Consider the following 20012-nt stretch of genomic DNA (forward strand, 5'->3'; position numbering starts at 1 on the left):
ACCCTGTTCCAAGCCCGAACCGCTCCAGTACCTCTATGAGGTATTTCCATTCGACTCTGTCGAAGGCCTTTTCTGCGTCCAGGGAGACGATCACCTCTTGTGTTCTCTCCCCGGAGGGGGTCATTATCACGTTCAGAAGGCGCCTGATGTTCGCGGTAAGCTGTCTACCTTTGACGAAGCCCGTCTGGTCCTCTGTGACCACCTCAGGTACACAGTCTTCTAGCCTTTTGGCTAGGATTTTGGCCAGAATTTTGGCGTCTGCGTTCAGCAGAGATATGGGTCTGTATGACCCACATTCCGTTGGGTCTTTGTCTTTCTTAGGTATCAGCGAGATTGAGGCCTGTGTTAACGTGGGTGGCAGTGTGCCCCTAGCTAGCGAGTCTGTGAACATCTCCCGCAGGTGCGGGGCCAGCGCTGTCGCAAATATTTTGTAGAAGTCCGCCGGGAATCCGTCTGGTCCCGGCGCCTTCCCCGTCTGCATGGAGCTAATGCTGTCCATGATCTCTCCCAGTGCTAGTGGTGCTTCCAGGTCCCGTTTTCTGCCCTCTCCCTCGACTGGTATGTCCAGTCCATCAAGAAACCGGTTCATCCCAGCCTTCCCCGTTGGGGGCTCTGAGGTGTACAGCTCTTGGCAGAAGGCCTTGAAGGTTTCGTTAATCCTCTCTGGTTCCGTTTCCAACGTGCCTCTGGTACCTCTGATTTGCGCAATTTCTCTGCTGGCTGCCTGCTTTCTCAGCTGGTGTGCCAACAGGCGGCTGGCTTTGTCTCCGTGTTCGTACAGGGCCCCGCGTGCCTGGCGGAGTTGGTGCACTGCTTTCCTAGTGGAGAGCAGGTCAAAGTTCCTTTGTAGTTCTTTTCTCTCCGCCAGGAGCTCTACGGTCGGGGCCTCGGAGTATTTACGGTCTACCTCCAGTATGGAGTCGACCAGCTTCTGCCTGGCCACCTTTTCTTCCCTATCTCTTTGCGCTTTGAAAGCGATGATTTCCCCTCTTGGTACGGCCTTAAGCGCTTCCCAGAACGTGGAGGATGAGACCTCCCCGTTTTGGTTGTTCTCCGTGTACTCCGCTATGGCCCGCGCTATCCTTTCGCTGAAGGCCTTGTCAGCTAGTAAGGCACCGTCCAACCTCTATGTGGGGCGCTGGGCCCTTCCCGTCTCCAGCCGCACGTCCATGTAGTGTGGGGCGTGGTCTGATATCACAATTGTGGAGTATTCCACCTTGTCTATCCCTGGAAGCACCGTTTTCCCCACCACAAAGAAGTCAATTCTGGTGAACACGTTGTGTACTGGGGAGAAGAAGGAGAATTCTTTCTCCCCCGGGTGGGCGAATCTCCAGGGGTCCACTGCTCCCATCTGCTCCATATAGTGACTGAGTTCCCTTGCCATGCTTGAAGTTTTCCCCGTTTTGGGGTTTGATCTGTCCGTCTTTGGATCCTGTACACAGTTGAAGTCCCCCCCCATGATTAGTCGGTGCGTCGCTATGTCCGGGATTTCTGCCATGGTCTTTTGGATGAAGCTCGTGTCGTCCCAGTTGGGCGCGTACACATTGACTAGAACTACCGGCGCCCCATCCAGGGCCCCGCTGACCATGACATACTGCCCCCCTGGGTCTGTAACTGTCTTTGTCGCCCTAAACCTTGTCCTCTTGCCGATCAGGATCGCCACCCCCGTGGCCCTTGTCCCATAACAGAAATGGTAGGTTTGTCCCACCCAGCCCTTTCTTACCCGCAGTTGGTCCTGCTCCCTCAGGTGCGTCTCTTGGAGGAAGACTATGTCGGCCCTCATGTTTCTGATGTGGGTGAGGACTCTAGATCTCTTCACTGGGCCATTAAGTCCCCTTACGTTCTAGGTGATTATCCTGGTGGGGGGCTTCTGCCCCCTCACTCCTGTGGGATTAACCATATTTGTCCGGTGGACGCGCCCCTGCCCTCTGGGGTTTCCCTTTGTTAGGGGGCCGTCCAGGATGGCCACTATCACTGCTCTCCCCATGCGGTCGGGTCTCTGCACTCCGGGGTTTCCCCTTGTCCCGGGGGCACCCGCCATGGCCGTCCACTGTGTGTCCGCCACGCAGGTAGTCCCCTGCACTCCGGGGGCCCCCTTCGCCCACAGACCGTACTGGGTGGGTGCTTGCAGCGGTTCCCTGTTTCGAGCCCTTGGTTGTGACACTTTGTGGCCCTGTTCCTTTTCTGGCCTCTTTTGTCCCTTTGTCCCTCCATTTCCCCTCCCTGGTCTCTCGCACCCTGAGTGACCCCCCCCCCCCCACGCTCTCTCCCTTTCCCCCCCTCCCCTGTATACCCCTCCTTTGCCCCTCTATCCCCTATTCCTGTCACCATTTGCTCTCCCGACTTTAATGGGTGATCCCCCCCCTCCCCTGCCTGGCGCCTTCCACCCTGTTTGGGGTGCGCCGCGGCCCTGCTTTGTTGCGTGCCCCCGTCGCTAGCTTTCCTGCTAGTACAGTGGCTCCCCTCTCGGAGGTTGCTGTCCCGCTCTCCTCTGCCTGGCCTCTACGGTTTTCTGCCCGCTCCTCCTCCACCTTACCCTGCGCCCCTCTCGCCTGCTCTCCCTTCTCCAATACTCCCGTTCCCTCGTGCTGGGGCCTGGCCTCTCACCTGGAGCGGTCCCTTGGGCAGTGGGTTGTTTTTTGTTCTGGGTGTTCCTGCCGGGGGGGAGGGGGCTGGCTTTGCCTCGCCCCCCCCCCACCCACCCCCCCCCCCCCCACCCCCCGTCGGCGTGTCGTTTCTCCTTGCCATGGGCCCCTCGTCCCTACCTCCCCTGGCGTTTTTCCAGCCCGTGCTCCTCGACGAACCTATTCGCCTCAGCAGGGGCTGTAAATAAATATTCCTTGTTTTGGTATGTGACCCAGAGCTTTGCTGGGTACAGAATACCAAAACGCACTTTGCTCTTGTAGAGAGCTGCTTTCGCTCTGTTGAACTCAGCCCGTCTCTTAGTTATGTCCGCTCCAAGATCCTCGTAGACTCGGATGGCGTGCCCTTCCCATTTTCAGGCTCTATTTTCCTTGGCCCAGCGCAGGATTGTCTCCCTATCCCGGTACCGGTGCAGTTTGGCTATGACTGCTCTCGGTTGTTCCCCTGCGTTGGGCTTCGGGTGCAGCGACCGATGAGCTCTGTCCATTTCCGGTGGGGTGGGAAAAGTGTCCCTCCTCACTAAGGTGCCCAGCATCGCAGCCACGTATGCTGTGGGGTTTCTACCCTCGGTCCTCTCTGGCAGGCCCACTATCCTAACATTTTGCCTTCTCGAGCTGTTTTCCTGGTCGTCTACCCTGTCCTTCAGGCTCCCCTGTGTTGCACCAAGTCTCCCCACTTCCCTCTCCAGGGCCGTGACCCGGTCACTCATGTCGGTCGCTGCTTTCTCCAGCTCTTTAATGGTTGCCTCATGGGCTTCCAGTTTCTCCCCTTGGGCTTCCAGTTTCTCCCCTTGGGCATCCACTTTCTCCTCCAATCTGGTCAGAGCCTGCTGCACCCCTGACAGGGCCCTGGCCACTGCTGCCTGTACTGCGGCTTCTGCGTCTGCTTTCAACTCTGCCTTGATTGCCTGCAGCTGCTCCCTCACCACCTCGGTAAAGGCTGCCTTCCAATTCCAGCCCCCCTCTAGCCCCGGGGGAGAGGGTACCTGTCTGTCCGGCTCTTTTTGATGCGGCGATACATCCGTCCCGCCGCTTCGTGTGCTGATTCGTTCGCCTGAGCTGGCTTGCCCTTTGTCCCGTCTGCTTCTGGTGCCCCCTTTCCCTTGGCTCCCTTCTGGCATTTTTTTCTCCCCCTTCCCTTTCATCTTTTTTTCTCCCCTTGTTTTTCTTTTCCCCCCTTTTCCGCACCCTATCTTTATTTTATTTATTATTATTATTATTATTTATTTATTTATTTATTTTATTTCCCCCTCCCCTCTCCTCCCTTATTTCCTTTACCCCTTTATTTTATTTATTTATTTATTAATTATTTTCTCTCCTCCTCCCTGCTTTTATGCAACTATTCTCAGATGGACTTACTTTTGCTGGGAGCGAGTGTAAAAAGAGAGAAAATAGTATATATACCCCTCCCTCTCTCTTTAACAGTTTTCTTTTGGGTTTAAAAAAAAAGAAATAAAAGTCCTTTTTTGTTTTCTATCCCCCTTCCTCTCTCCTCCCTCACCCAGGAGAGAGAGAGAGAGAGAGGCTTTTGCCCAGTCCCTTTGTTCTTGCCACGTGGTGGTCGTTGCCGTTTGGGGGTGGTGGGGGGGGTGGGGGGGGGTTGGGCCGGTCCCCGCTGCCGCACTTCACACCCCGCGTCCTCCTGGTCGCTGCCACCGGCTGGGCCCCCCTTCGGTCCCTGCCGCACCACTCCTGGCCTGCGTTTGGGGAGGGGGGGGAGGGGTTGGTGGGTGGGCCTGCTGCTGCCGCGCCGCTCCTGGCCTGCGTTGGGGGGGAGGGTTGGACCTGCCGCTGCCGCACCGATCCTGCCGCCGCCGAGCCCCTCTGCTGCCACTGCTGCCGCCAAGCCCCGCCGCTGCCACCAAGCCCCTCTGCTGCCGCCACTGGCGCCAAGCCCCGCCGCTGCCACCAAGCCCCTCTGCTGCCGCCACTGGCGCCAAGCCCCGCCGCTGCCGCCAAGCCCCTCTGTCGCCGCCGCTGCTGCCGCCAAGCCACTCTGTCGCCGCTGCCGCCAAGCCCCTCTGTCGCCGCCGCCGCTGCCGCCAAGCCCCTCTGTCGCCGCCGCCGCTGCCGCCAAGCCCCTCTGTCGCCACCGCCGCCAAGCCCCTCTGTCGCCGCCGCTGCTGCCGCCAAGCCACTCTGTCGCCGCTGCCGCCAAACCCCTCTGTCGCCGCCGCCGCTGCCGCCAAGCCCCTCTGTCGCCGCCGCCGCTGCCGCCAAGCCCCTCTGTCGCCACCGCCGCCAAGCCCCTCTGTCGCCGCCGCTGCTGCCGCCAAGCCACTCTGTCGCCGCTGCTGCCAAGCCCCTCTGTCGCCGCCGCCGCTGCCGCCAAGCCACTCTGTCGCCGCTGCCGCCAAGCCCCTCTGTCGCCGCCGCCGCTGCCGCCAAGCCCCTCTGTCGCCGCTGCCGCCAAGCCCCTCTGTCGCCGCTGCCGCCAAGCCCCTCTGTCGCCGTCGCCGCTGCCGCCAAGCCACTCTGTCGCCGCTGCCGCCAAGCCCCTCTGTCGCCGCCGCCGCTGCCGCCAAGCCACTCTGTCGCCGCTGCCGCCAAGCCCCTCTGTCGCCGCCGCCGCTGCCGCCAAGCCACTCTGTCGCCGCTGCCGCCAAGCCCCTCTGTCGCCGCCGCCGCTGCCGCCAACCCCCTCTGTCGCCGCCGCCGCCAAGCCCCTCTGTCGCCGCCGCCGCCAAGCGTTCTGGATTTTAGCTTGAGTTTTCCTGATTTCCAAATGACTCCCACTGGTACCTCATGTGCAACTCGCAACACCTCCTTTCTATACCCTACCGGAAATACTACTTGATGAACTTCTACCCACTTTTCATCTGCCTGCATATGTAAAGGTCTCCATTTTCTCATCAAGACATTACGTTTACGGTAATAACACTCTGGTACACTCAGATTCCTCTTCCGTATATGCTTTCTGATATATCCGGTTTATTTCTACATCTTTCTGTTGTAACTCCGCCAATTTTCCTGAACTAAAAATATTCGCCTCATCCTCCACCTGTTCTTGCTCTTTTTCAACCATCTGATCAAAAATCGTTTCTGATAATTGCATTTCAACTTAATCTTCACTCTTTGATTTCTCCTCTTGTCTCAACCTGTGACTTTGTGACCTTGTTGCTGCACAATCCAGAAAAATCCCAGGATACTCGTCCTTCAACACGTCAGTTGTCTGATTTTCCACTGTCTTATCAACCACAGTAAGCATCACTCTCACTTCTGACGCAGCTATATCATGACCCAAGATAAACTGTATTCCTGGACAAGATTCTTTCTCTATTACTCCGCCTACCACTTCACCACACTTCGCTAGACTTTCCAACCTTACCTTATACACTGGAACACTACTCCTCTCACCCCGAATTCCACATTTTACCACATTTTCTGGCAATATTCTTCCCAGACTACATAACTCCTCATCTCTCACCATTAAATATTGACTAGCTCCCATATCTCTGAAAATTGTGGCTTCTTTAACTACTCCTCCTGATACACGAGTAAACTTTACCAACACAAGTAAATTTGTTAAAGAGATCTGGCACCTTCTTATCATTCACCTCTTGATCAGGCTGTACAATCTTTTGCAACTCATTCGCTTCACTTGGGCTTTCCTTTACCATTTTAACAAACCCCACTGTCTTATCCTGTTTTACCACATCAGCCTTCCCAATACTTTTCTTCAACCACCAACACTGACTTTGCATGGTCTAGTTTATTACAGTGAAAACATTTGAAATTTTTCATTTCTTTCCACCCTCCTGGATTTCTTTTTTAGTCTGAGGTACACTTTCTTTATTATCTCCCATCAGATCATCTTTACCTTTACCACTTGAGTATTTCTCATGTCTCCAGTTTCTATCCCTCACAGGCTGAAACTGATGTCGGAAACCAAGCTTTGATTTATGACTAATTGACAATCATCTGCCATTTCTGCTGCTAATCTCGCAGTTTAAACCCTCTGCTCTTCCACATAAGTTCTCACCACATCAGTAATTGAATTTTTAAACTCCTCCAAAAGTATAATTTCTCTAAAAGCTTCATACATTTGGTCTATTTTCAAATCCCCTATCCACCTGTCAAAATTACTCCGATCCTTTCAAACTCCATGGTCGGGATTCTCCGTCCCGCCGCGCCACATTTCTGCTCCGACCTGCCGGCGGGATTCTCCGTTACACCGGCTGGTCAATGTTGGGCAGCCCCAAGCGGTCGGGAAACCCCAGGTGCTGGCAAAACGGAGAATCATGCCGGCGGGGAATCCCGGCCCATGTATGTTTGATCAGGTTCTTTCCTTAAATTTCTAAACCTTTGTCTGTAGACTTCAGGCACTAGTTCTAATGCACCGAAGATGGATTTTTTCACCTCCTCATACGTCCCAGATACCTCCTCTGGTAGTGATGCAAACACTTCATTTGCTCTACCTACTCGCTTTGTTGAATCCGTAATACCCACATGTTCTGTGGCCATTTCATTTGTTTAGCTACCTTCGCAAATGAAATGAAAAAGGCTTCTACATCCTTCTTGTCAAACTAGTCAATGCTTGGACATATTTAAATAGATTCCCACCAAGCCTTCAACTAAGACACTCTTTCTCACTATCCGCATCACTATCCACCAACTGTATGTTTCCCTTTAGTCTGCCAATTTTAACTAACTGTCATGTTTCATTGCAATTTTCTGAAGTTCAAACTCTCTCTCTTTATCTTTTTCCCTGATCTGTATCTCCCTTTCTCTTTCTTTTTGTTCTGCTCAGGCTATTCTTTCTGTTTTCCTTTCTTCTCTCTCTTTTACTTCTCTCTGTCTCTTTCTCTCTGTCTTTCATTTTCCTCTTTCTCTCTTTTAAATTCAAGCTGCTTTAATTCTTTCTCATGTTCCATTTGTTTAATTTGTAATTGAATTTTTGCCATTTCCAATCAGTTAAACTGTATCTCAGGCAGCTTTAAATGCTTAGCCACCACCATAATGATGTCATCTTTTCGCATTTTGTCAGGCAATGTTAAGTGCAATGTTTTTGCCAAATCTAACAGTCTGCTTTTAGTCTCTGTCCGTAAGGTACTGCATGTGACCATCTCCACCCCCAAAAACCTCAGAGCCTCTGAAAGAGCCATTGTCCACAACACGCTCCCTACTTAAACTGAAATGCCACACACAATATGTAAAAGCAACCACAATATGCTCACCCCTCACTGTCTTTAAGTTCACTAACCCAATCCAATAGATAGACTTTTATCCCAGATGAGGCCCCAATTTGTTATGGGCCAGCGTTTAGAGAACCCCAAAGTGTATAATGGAGTTCACCTGACCCACAACCTTTACTAGATTTTGGCAATGAGAGCACACGGCCCACTCTATAGATATGGTACAGCAGAAATGGGAAAGTATTTTTTTAAAACAAAACAATATTTATTCTATGAACTCTAGTTAACTTTTTAAAACATACAGTGAACATCTTAGCAACCATTAATTCAAATACAACCCCCAAAGAATACAACACAAAGTAATCCTTTAAGCTTTCCTTTTAACATCCATTCGACTTAAATCACCTTTTACCGGAAGCACATCAGGTTAAAGTCATTACTGTTATTAGTTTTAAATCACCAGGTTCAATTTACAGTCTTTAGATTACAAAGAGAGACTCTAATACACCTTCTGGCTGGCTATCCAGCTCTGAAAACAAAACTAAAACACACCCTGCAGCAAACAGCCTAAAACGAAAGTGCAGCCCAGCTCCACCCACTCTCTGACATCACTGCAGTAATAAACACCCATTTCTTAAAGGTACTCTCACTACAGATACTTATGTACACACCCATTTATAAACACCTATTTCTTAAAGGTACTCTCACATGGCAATATGATAAGAATATTTATATGAAATCTCCTAATTAATAATGTGTTCATTTCTTCCAATTTTGTTTGAACGTGTTTAAATATCTGGCATGTTAATGAATATTGATATTGATAATATTGTGTCTTTTTATCTGACATGCAGCTAGATACCCCAGTGATTGCAAAGGGACCTGTGGAACTCTGGTTAAGTGACTTATTGCGGATGCAGCAAAGTTCATTACATACTGTGATTAAATTAGCATATTACAGCTTCAGTGAACCAGATTTCCAGCTAATACAATTCCTCTATGAGGCTCCTGGCCAGGTAAGTCAATGAAGATAATCATGGTTTTGTTTTCCAGATTTGTTTAATCAGCCTTTCCCACCCTCAAACCATGAGGATACCGTGGGTTAGATCTAAGAGGTGCAAAGACAACTTTATAAAAAAAATATATTTTAGTGACTCCAAATCTTCTTGTCTAATAATTTCTACTGCAGAATATATGGGCCAATGTTTAGGTGGGGAACTTGAAAAGGAAGTTAATTGATTGGCACAGATCTTCCAATTGGTCACTGCAGTTGATGCTGGGTCAGAGGAAGTCCCTGTATGCAAACATGTGTACTTATGCACAAAGTAAAAATTTTCGAAGGGCAGAGACACAGTGCTGAAACTCTGTGGATGCCTCTGCATTGTCATTGGTGACTTGGTCCAAATGCATTTCGCATATCCAGTGATTTACACCTTTGTGTTGCAAAATTTTGATCACATATGTATGACCTTCAGAGGGAGTGATTTACAGCAGTCTCTATTGGGAAGGCATTTTTCACACACAAAGCCTCACCGCTACTCCGAAACGAAAGAGAAAATGCTGGAAAATCTTAGCAGGTCTGGCAGCATCTGTAGGGAGATAAAAGAGCATGGCGGAGTTCTCCGCTCCCCACGCGGCGTGGGAGAATCGCCGGAGGGCCTCCCGACATTTTCTACGCCCCCCTGGCGCCCCCAGCGATTCTCCCCCCCACCTCCCCGGCTCGGATAAATCGGTGCTCGCCATTTTTCACGGCGAACGGCGATTCTCCGAGCCCGATGGGCCGAGCGGCAGGCCCTTCACGCCCGTTTCACCACAGCAGCAACCACACCTGATTGCTGAATTCGTGAAACGGGCGGCAGATGCCCGTTTGGGGCATCTAGGGGCCCGATTGGCACGGGAGCACCACGACTGTGCTCGGGAGGGGACAGGCCCGCGATCGGTGCCCACCGATCGTCGGGCCAGCGTCCAAAACAGACGCACTCTTTCCCCTCCGCCTCCTGGCAAGATCAAGCCGCCACGTCTTGCCGGGCAGCTGAGGAGAAAGATGGCCACCGCGCATGCGCTGTTCGCGCCGTCTGCGCGATGAAGTCACCCGCGCATGCGCGGGTTGGAACCGGCAACCCGCGCATGCGCGGATGACCTCACAAATGCGCCATTTTGCGCGCCATTTCCGGCGCGACAAGGTGCACCCCAGGTGGGGGTGAATTAGGTGCGGGAAGCGGGCCCCGAGGCCGTCGTGAACCTCGGCCGATTTCACGACGGTCATCCCGATTTTTATCGGGAGCGGAGAATACCGCCCCTAATGTTTTGAGACCGATGACTTTGTCAAAGCTTTGACAAAGAGTCATCAGACTCGAAATTGTAGCTCTTTTCTCTCCCTACAGTTGCTGCCAGACCTGCTGAGATTTTCCAGCATTTTCTCTTTGTTTTCAGATTCCAGCATCCGCAGTAATTTGCTTTTCTCCCCACTACTCCTCCCCATTTCTGCAACCATCGCCAACAATTAGAAAATAGTTCCTTACGTTAATAGGTTACACTCACAATACTGTAAAATATAGGCTGCAATCTTCACCTATTTTTTCCAAGTGTTGGTTCCGCTGAGAAAACGGGAGACAATCCCACTGCCAGCGAACGGCATGTCACCTCCCGCTGCTCGGAGGTCAGACAATTCCGCCCTTAGTCTTTGTAGTCTTTGGAATCAGTGGGGCGCTCCTTTTAAATGCCTCCCCAGCACCCCGTGTACTTGTTCCATGTCCAGTCAGGTGTATGGCTGTCAGGAAGACAGCATCATGATTCACAGAGATCCCTCACCAAACGCCTGAATGGTGTGAACCAGAGGCGTGACATCTTCGATTGGCGGTCGCTCAGATGTCCATCAAGCAAGGTCACCTCTCTGCCTGGGAGGCAATAGCCACAATGGTGTGTGCCAACCCTCTCCATAAGTCGACAGGGAAACGGTGCCAGAAGACGATGCACCCTTCTTTATGCAACAAGGGTATGTCTGCCTCCAAATGTCTTCCATGACAGCCCTTCATGTACTCATCATACCTCCATGAGGCTTTCTCACCAAGCCACCTCACCGATTCCCAATACTTATTATGATGCCCTAAAGGCTTAGTGGGATTAACTAGTAGGCAGGCTTCTGGGTCACTCAGTGGTGCACACCACACAGCTGAAGATTCACAGCAGGAGGAAGGAATGTCCCACAGATCCAGCACTCGGAGTTGCCAGATCCCTGGATTCTGCTAAGCCCTTGGCTGATGACATGTCTCTGGGTCTGGTCATCCCAGAGCTGATGGAGCTACAAAGACAGCGTGACGAGCATCAGGAAGGGATGACAGTGTCCCCCTTCGGACTATAAGGCCTCTAGAGAAATCCTATTGCCTTCTGTCCGAGGAGATGGTTCCATAATTCCAACTCAACAAGGCTAACACTGCGAGACCATAGCACAGGACGTGCGTTCCATGGCGAGGGATGTCCACTCTATGGTTCTGCTAATAACTGCCATGGCTGACAGCATGAGCTTCATGGTGCTGGGCTTCAACTGCATGGTGCACGTACAAGTGGGAATCCACGAGTGTCAGTGTCAGAGGATAGGGTGGCTTTGGTTCTCACTCCAACTACTCTTCTATCCCATGGAGGAGCCCAATGGCTCCCAGGCACCCGAAAGGAAGAGGATAGTCAGGTGCGCAACCCAGGGCCTTCCACCCAGGAGACCTTGGGGGTGTCCAACCCATCTGACACTGTGAGCAACACACCTCCAGCCCTGCACACCGGAAAGAGTAGCACTGCACATCCTTGCAGCCGCATATAGGCCCAAACCCTCAAGGTCCAGGCCCCCAGGGGACACCCACTAAGGTCATCTCAAGCAACAGGAAGTGGAAGGCAGTAGGCCGCCTCAACCTCAGCTGTGGATTCTAAGGATATACCTAAACATAGTGGGATGGTGAGGGCGAGTAAGAAACTGTAGCACCTAGTGGGCACGGGTGAACCAAGGCACTAATAGAAATGAATCACCATTGTATTATCACATTTGCATTAAAAAGCACTTTTTTCAGCATACAGATCTTCCACCCTGTCATGTCTATCGGGCCCTGCCCTGCCAGACTGATCGTGTAAACCACACCAATGCATTTTTATTTCTCAGAGTGCCAAAAATCTGGACAAAAAACTCAGTTGTGCACCTACAGTGCGACATGTCAGGTTTCAGTCAGAACCTGACACTCTGAAAATATATTGAAAAATTCCTCCCATTGGACAGAATTTTGCCATTTTTTAGTAAAGTGGCACGTTGGACAGGAAAAGCACAGGGAGCCAGCTAACGGTTCTTTCGGCTTTTCACAAAAAACATCATAATGAAAGGTCCCACAACATCATACTAGCAGGGCAGGCTCAGCAACCTGGGTTTTCCAATGATTTCAACAATTTTTAAAAGGCACTCTGAAAATGAATATAAAGGTACAACACTCCCTATGTACACCCCCCCCCCCCCCCCCCTCCAACAATCAGAGAATCCCAGCCCCTCCCAGCACTGCCCCCTGGTTCGGTCCCTATGGGCAGTTTCAGGGTGAAGTGCTGGGGGGGCAATGCCCTGGCATGACCCTCTTCCTATTGGGGGCTGTAGTCTCCTATGTCCCTCTGGCAGATCCTGCTTGCTAGGAGCACGTTGTGGAGAGGTGTTGTGATTCAATTTGGCATGAGGGCATGCAGACGTGAATGGGCAATTCAACATGAGCTGAACTATTGGACATGAAGGCCTGATAAATATATCTAAATTTATGAAAATTGGCATCCCAACTTTAAAAGTTGGATTTTCCATGACATCATTGGCGGTGGTAGGGACAATCGATAGGGGAAATCCCACCAGCGTAAAAGCCATTTTGCACCTTGCGCCTTATTCTCTGCCCCCTCTGCCATTCTTGCCGCCATTGCCTCTGATTCCCTTCCATTGAGTAATAATTCCTGTCACAGCCAGGTTTTGTTTCTTACCTCATTTTATTTTGTGAACCTAACGTTTGTGCCTTCGTTTGTGCCTATAGGTCGGAATTCTGGCAATCCAAATACTGTGGACACGAGACTCCGAGGATGCACTTAATTTGGCAAAAGACAGTAAAAAGATTATGCAAACAACTAATCAGAAGTTTATTGAGCTGCTGAACTCTCTTATCGCCCAAACAACACACGACCTGACTAAGTTTCAGAGAATACAGTTTGAAACTCTTGTAACCATTCATGTTCACCAGAGAGACATATTTGATGACTTGGTATAGTGAAAATTGTTTTTTATTATTATTTTAATTTACGTTTGTTGAACTTTGTGATACTAAAATCAGCCCCAAGGCCTCCATTACATTTGTCATTCTTTAGAGGGATGAATAGTGTCCTGGCATCCTTTGATATCCATTATATACAGCAAAGGAGGGCCAATACATCTATAAGGGAAGAGATGAGAGAATACACGAATGAACAAACAAGTGACATCAAATCAGATGGCAAATGCTTCTATAAGTGTGAAAATAGGAATCGATAAGGGAAAATATATATGGAGCCATTCAAGGCAGAAATATTTTAGATTATGATGGAGAATCAAGAAACAACAGAGATTTTAAGCAAATATTTTGTATCAGTTTTCACAATAGATGACGGACAACACATTCTCGATATAATTTGTCCTGGGTTATATGGTCCCAAATAGGGCAGATTGCCCCCACACTGAGAAAAAATGTGGCCTGTGCCATCTTTTGTGACCTGCAACCTGACATAATCACTGCATCAATTTGTGGATTCCCTACATCACAGCAACAAGGACTTCCAACAAAGGTTCCAATCATTGAATCACAGAGTTTTATAGCCCAACAAGAGGCCCTTCAGCCCATCGTGAGTGTGCCGACCCTCAGTCACCTCATTTCCCATCCCATCTCCCAGTACATGGTGCGCAACCTTGTGTGCTGTGGCTCATCTAAATGCTTCTTAAATGTTCTGAGGGTTCCTGTCTTAACCACCCGTACATGCAGCAAGTTCCATATTCCCCCCCAACCTCTGGGTGAAGAAGATTTTCCTCAATTCCCCACTAAATCTCCTGCCCCTTACCTTAAAGTTCATCCCCCTGGTTATTGACCCCTCCAGTAAGGGGAAATGTTCTTTCCTATCTAGCCTATCACAGAACCATAGAAAAGTTACAGCTCATCTTGAAAATATCAGCCCGTGGTCACCAAGGTACCCTTTATAATCCCACCTTCCTGCACCCAGCCCATAGCCCTGTAATTTAGAGCACTTAAGGTGCAGATCCAGGTACCTTTTAAAAAAGTTTAGGGTCTCTGCCTCCACCACCAACTCGAGCAGCAAATTCCAGACTCCCACTACCCTCGATCTAATATAGTTTTTCCTCATGTCCCCTCTACACCTTCTGCCACTTATATTTAATCTATGTCCCCTGGTTCTAGAATTCTCCACCAAAGGAAACAATTTTATCCTGTCCACTATCTAGTCCCCTCATAGTTTTGTACACCTCAATTCAGTCACCCCTCAGTCTTCTTTGTTCCAAGGAAAATAACCCTAACCTATCCAATCTCTCCTCATAACCACACTTTTTTGCCCTGGCAATATTCTTCTGCACTCTTTCCAGAGCAATAACGTCCTTCCTGTAATGTGGCGACCAGAACTGCACACAATATTCCAGTTGTGGCCTCAGCAGTGTTTTATATAATTCAAACATTATATACTTATTTTAAAATTCTATGGGCGGAATTTTCCGCTCCAGCGAAAAATCGGGAAGGCCGTCGTGAACTTATCATAGTTAATCATAGAATTTACAGTGCAGAAGGAGGTAATTCGGCCCATCGAGTCTGCACCGGCTCTTGGAAAGAGCACCCTACCCAAGGTCAACACCTCCACCTATCCCAATAACCCAGTAACCCAGTAACCCCACCCAACACTAAGGGCGATTTTGGACACTAAGGGCAATTTATCATGGCCAATCCACCTAACCTGCACATCTTTGGACTGTGGGAGGAAACCGGAGCACCCGGAGGAAACCCATGCACACACGGGGAGGATGTGCAGACTCCGCACAGACAGTGACCCAAGCCGGAATCGAACCTGGGACCCTGGAGCTGTGAAGCCATTGTGCTATCCACAATGCTACCGTGCTGCCAAACTTGGCCGGGTTTCACGACGACCTTGGAGGCCGCTCCTCTCACCTTATTCACCCCCACCTGGGGGGCTAGGAACGGCCCTCCGTAACTCTCGGCCGCCGGGCCTTGACACTTAGGCGGCCGGCGCACCTAAGTGACGTCAGCCGCGCATGCGCAGGTTGGCCGGCTCCAGCCCGCACATTCGCGGCTGACGTCACGACGACTGACGGCTCAAACCCGCGCATGCGTGGTTGCTGCCTTCCCCTCCGCTGCCCCGCAAGACGTGGTGGCTTGATCTTGCGGGGCGGCGGAGGGGAAAGAGTACGTCCCTTTGAGACGCCGGCCCGATGATCAGTGGGCACCGATCGCGGGCCAGCCCCCTCCCGAGCACGGCCATGGTGCTCACTCCCCTCTCCACCCCCCACAAGCTTCAAACCAGCTTTTGGCGCCATGTTCACGACGGCAGCGACCAGGTGTGGTTGCCACCATCGTGAACCGGTCACGAACGGCAGGCCACTCGGCCCATCCGGGTCGGAGAATCGCCGGTCGCCGTGAAAAACGGCGAGCGCCGATTCTTCCGAGCCGGGGGGGGGGGGGGGGGGGGGGGGGAAGGAGTGGGAGAATCGCGGGGGGCGCCGGGGGGGGGGGGGGTTGTCGTGAGTCGCACGGCCCTCCTGCGTTTCTCCCACCCGGCGTGGGGAGCGGAGAATTCCACCCTATATCTCTGCCAGTGAAGGAGAACACTCCATATGCTTTCTTAACAATCTTGTCTACTTGAACTGCTGCCTCTAGTGACTTGTGTAAAAGAAGCATCTTTCCAATTGCAAGAGCAGCCATCGACAACTACCCTTTGTTTCCTGTTACTATGCCAACTTTTTAATCTAGTTTGCCACATTGCACTATATCCCATGAGGTTATACTTTCTTGACTAAGCTGCCATGTGGGACTTTGTCAAACGCTTTGCTAAAATCCATGTACACCACATCCACTGCACTACCTTCATCAACCCTTCTTGTCACTTCCTCAAAGAATTCAATCAAATTTTTGAGGCAAGATTTTCCTTTAACAAATCCATGACTATCCTTGACTAGTCCATGCCTTTCTATGTGACAGTTATCTCTCAAGATTGATTCAACTAATTTTCCCATCACCGACGTTAAACTAACCGGCTTACAATTGTTTGGCATTTCCTTTGATCCTTCGTAACACTGGAACCATGTTTGCATTTCTCCAGTCCTCCAATACTTCTCCTGTATAGAGTGGGAATTGAAAAATCATCCTCAGGGCACCTATTATCTCCTCCCTGACATCCTTCAGTAGCCTCAGAAACAATCCATCTGGCTCTGGCGACTCAATAAGAACAAAAGAACATAAGAACATAAGAACTAGGAGCAGGAGTAGGCCATCTGGACCTTCGAGCCTGCTCCGCCATTCAATGAGATCATGGCTGATCTTTTGTGGACTCAGCTCCACTTTCCGGCCCGAACACCATAACCCTTAATCCCTTTATTCGTCAAAAAACTATCTATCTTTACCTTAAAAACATGTAATGAAGGAGCCTCAACTGCTTCACTGGGCAAGGAATTCCATAGATTCACAACCCTTTGGGTGAAGAAGTTCCTCCTAAACTCCGTCCTAAATCTACTTCCCCTTATTTTGAGGCTATGTCCCCTAGTTCTGCTTTCACCCACCAGTGGAAACAACCTGCCCTCATCTATCCTATCTATTCCCTTCATAATTTTAAATGTTTCTATAAGATCCCCCCTCATCCTTCTAAATTCGAACGAGTACAGTCCCAGTCTACTCAACCTCTCCTCATAATCCAACCCCTCCAGCTCTGGGATTAACCTAGTGAATCTCCTCTGCACACCCTCCAGTGCCAGTACGTCCTTTCTCAAGTAAGGAGACCAAAACTGAACACAATACTCCAGGTGTGGCCTCACTAACACCTTATACAATTCTAACATAACCTCCCTAGTCTTAAACTCCATCCCTCTAGCAATGAAGGACAAAATTCCATTTGCCTTCTTAATCACCTGTTGCACCTGTAAACCAACCTTCTGTGACTCATGCACTAGCACACCCAAGTCTCTCTGCACAGCGGCATGCTTTAATATGTTATCGTTTAAATAATAATCCCGTTTGCTGTTATTCCTACCAAAATGGATAACCTCACATTTGTCAACATTGTATTCCATCTGCCAGACCCTAGCCCATTCACTTAACCTATCCAAATCCCTCTGCAGACTTCCAGTATCCTCTGCACTTTTCGCTTTACCACTCATCTTAGTGTCATCTGCAAACTTGGACACATTGCCCTTGGTCCCCAACTCCAAATCATCTATGTAAATTGTGAACAATTGTGGGCCCAACACGGATCCCTGAGGGACACCACTAGCTACTGATTGCCAACCAGAGAAACACCCATTAATCCCAACTCTTTGCTTTCTATTAATTAACCAATCCTCTATCCATGCTACTACTTTACCCTTAATGCCATGCATCTTTATCTTATGCAGCAACCTTTTGTGTGGCACCTTGTCAAAGGCTTTCTGGAAATTCAGATATACCACATCCATTGGCTCCCCATTATCTACTGCACTGGTAATGTCCTCAAAAAATTCCACTAAATTAGTTAGGCATGACCTGCCCTTTATGAACCCATGCTGCGTCTGCCCAATGGGACAATTTCTATCCAGATGCCTCGCTATTTCTTCCTTGATGATAGATTCCAGCATCTTCCCTACTACCGAAGTTAAGCTCACTGGCCTATAATTTCCTGATTTCTGCCTACCTCCTTTTTTAAACAGTGGTGTCACGTTTGCTAATTTCCAATCCACCGGGACCACCCCAGAGTCTAGTGAATTTCGGTAAATTATCACTAGTGCATCTGCAATTTCCCTAGCCATCTCTTTTAGCACTCTGGGATGCATTCCATCAGGGCCAGGAGACTTGTCTACCTTTAGCCCCATTAGCTTGCCCATCACTACCTCCTTAGTGATAACAATCCTCTCAAGGTCCTCACCTGTCATAGCCTCATTTCTATCAGTCGCTGGCATGTTATTTCTGTCTTCCACTGTGAAGACCGACCCAAAAAACCTGTTCAGATCCTCAGCCATTTCCTCATTTCCCATTATTAAAACTCCCTTCTCATCCTCTAAAGGACCAATATTTACCTGAGCCACTCTTTTTTGTTTTAATATTTGTAAAAACTTTTACTGTCTGTTTTTATATTCTGAGCAAGTTTACTCTCATACTCTATCTTACTCTTCTTTATAGCTTTTTTAGTAGCTTTCTGTTGCCCCCTAAAGATTTCCCAGTCCTCTAATCTCCCAGCAATCTTTGCCACTTTATATGCTTTTTCCTTCAATTTGATACTCTCCCTTATTTCCTTAGATATCCACGGTCGATTTTCCCTCTTTCTACCGTCCTTCCTTTTTGTTGGTATAAACCTTTGCTGAGCACTGTGAAAAATCGCTTCGAAGGTTCTCAACTGTTCCTCAACTGTTCCACCATAAAGTCTTAGCTCCCGGTCTACCTTAGCTAGTTTTTCTCTCATCCCCTTGTAATCTCCTTTGTTTAAACACAAAACACTAGTATTTGATTTTACTTTCTCACCCTCCATCTGTATTTTAAATTCCACCATATTGTGATCGTTCCTTCCGAGAGGATCCCTAACTATGAGATCATGAATCAATCCTGTCTCATTACACAGGACAAGATCTAGGACCGCTTGTTCCCTCGTAGGTTCCATTACATACTGTTCTAGGAAACTATCGCGGATACATTCTATAAACTCCTCATCAAGGTTGCCTTGGCCGACCTGGTTAAACCAATTGACATGTAGATTAAAATGCCCCATGATAACTGCTGTACCATTTCTACATGCATCAGTTATTTCTTTGTTTATTGCCTGCCCCACCATAACGTTACTATTTGGTGGCCGATAAACTACTCCTATCAGTGACTTTTTCACCTTACTATTCCTGATTTCCACCCAAATGGATTCAACCGTATCCTCCATAGCACCGATGTCATCCCTTACTATTGCCCGGATGTCATCCTTAAATAACAGAGCAACACCACCTCCCTTACCATCCACTCTTTCCTTCCGAATAGTTTGATACCCTCGGATATTTAACTCCCAGTCGTGACCATCCTTTAACCATGTTTCAGTAATGGCCACTAAATCATAGTCATTTACGATGGTTTGTGCCACTAACTCATTTACTTTATTCCGAATACTATGAGCATTCAGGTAAAGTACACTTATGTTGGTTTTTTTACCTCTGTTTTGAATCTTAACATCTCCAGTTTTATTCCTTTTTTTATTACTGGGCCTATTTACTGAGCTCCCCTCTGTCACTGTACCTTGTACTGTCGCCCTTTTAGATTTTTGACTATGTCTTCTCTGCCTTGCACTTTTCCCCTTACTTCCTTTTGCTTCTGTCCCTGTTTTACTACCTTCCAACTTCCTGCATCGGTTCCCATCCCCCTGCCACATTAGTTTAAACCCTCCCCAACAGCTCTAGAAATCAACCCCCCCTAGGACATCGGTTCCAGTCCTGCCCAGGTGCGGACCGTTCGGTTTGTACTAGTCCCACCTCCCCCAGAACCGGTCCCAATGCCTCAGGAATTTGAATCCCTTCCTCTTGCACCATCTCTTGAGCCACGCATTCATCCTATCTATCCTGACATTCCTACTCTGACTAGCTCGTGGCACTGGTAGCAATCCTGAGATTACTACCTTTGAGGTCCTACTTTTTAGTTTAACTCCTAACTCCCTGAATTCCGCTTGTCGGACCTCATCCAGTTTTTTACCTATATCGTTGGTGCCTATATGCACCACAACAGCTGGCTGTTCACCCTCCCCCCCCTCAGAATGTCCTGCAGCCGCTCCGAGACATCCTTAACCCTTGCACCAGGGAGGCAACATACCATCCTGGAGTCTCGATTGCGTCCACAGAACCGCCTATCTATTCCCCTTACGATCGAGTCCCCTATCACTATAGCCCTGCCATTTTTCTTCCTGCCCTGCTGTGCAGCAGAGCCAGCCACGGTGCCATGAACCTGGCTGCTGCTGCCTTCCCCTGGTGAGCCAT

At 49.5% G+C, this 20012-nt stretch overlaps 1 protein-coding gene across 1 annotated transcript in view; it reads left to right on the top strand.

Moving 5' to 3' along the window:
* Nucleotides 1-20012, top strand: part of LOC119966923 (dynein heavy chain 8, axonemal-like) — a 1786259-nt gene that overhangs the window by 1052499 nt on the left and 713748 nt on the right. Inside the window, exons 41-42 of the mRNA XM_038798881.1 lie at nt 8632-8793; nt 12817-13041. Of these exons, the coding sequence (XP_038654809.1) occupies nt 8632-8793; nt 12817-13041 (387 nt within the window). The remainder of the gene's footprint in view (nt 1-8631; nt 8794-12816; nt 13042-20012) is intronic.

The sequence above is a fragment of the Scyliorhinus canicula genome, chromosome 6, assembly GCF_902713615.1.
Source record: "Scyliorhinus canicula chromosome 6, sScyCan1.1, whole genome shotgun sequence".
NCBI classification, from domain to species: domain Eukaryota; kingdom Metazoa; phylum Chordata; class Chondrichthyes; order Carcharhiniformes; family Scyliorhinidae; genus Scyliorhinus; species Scyliorhinus canicula.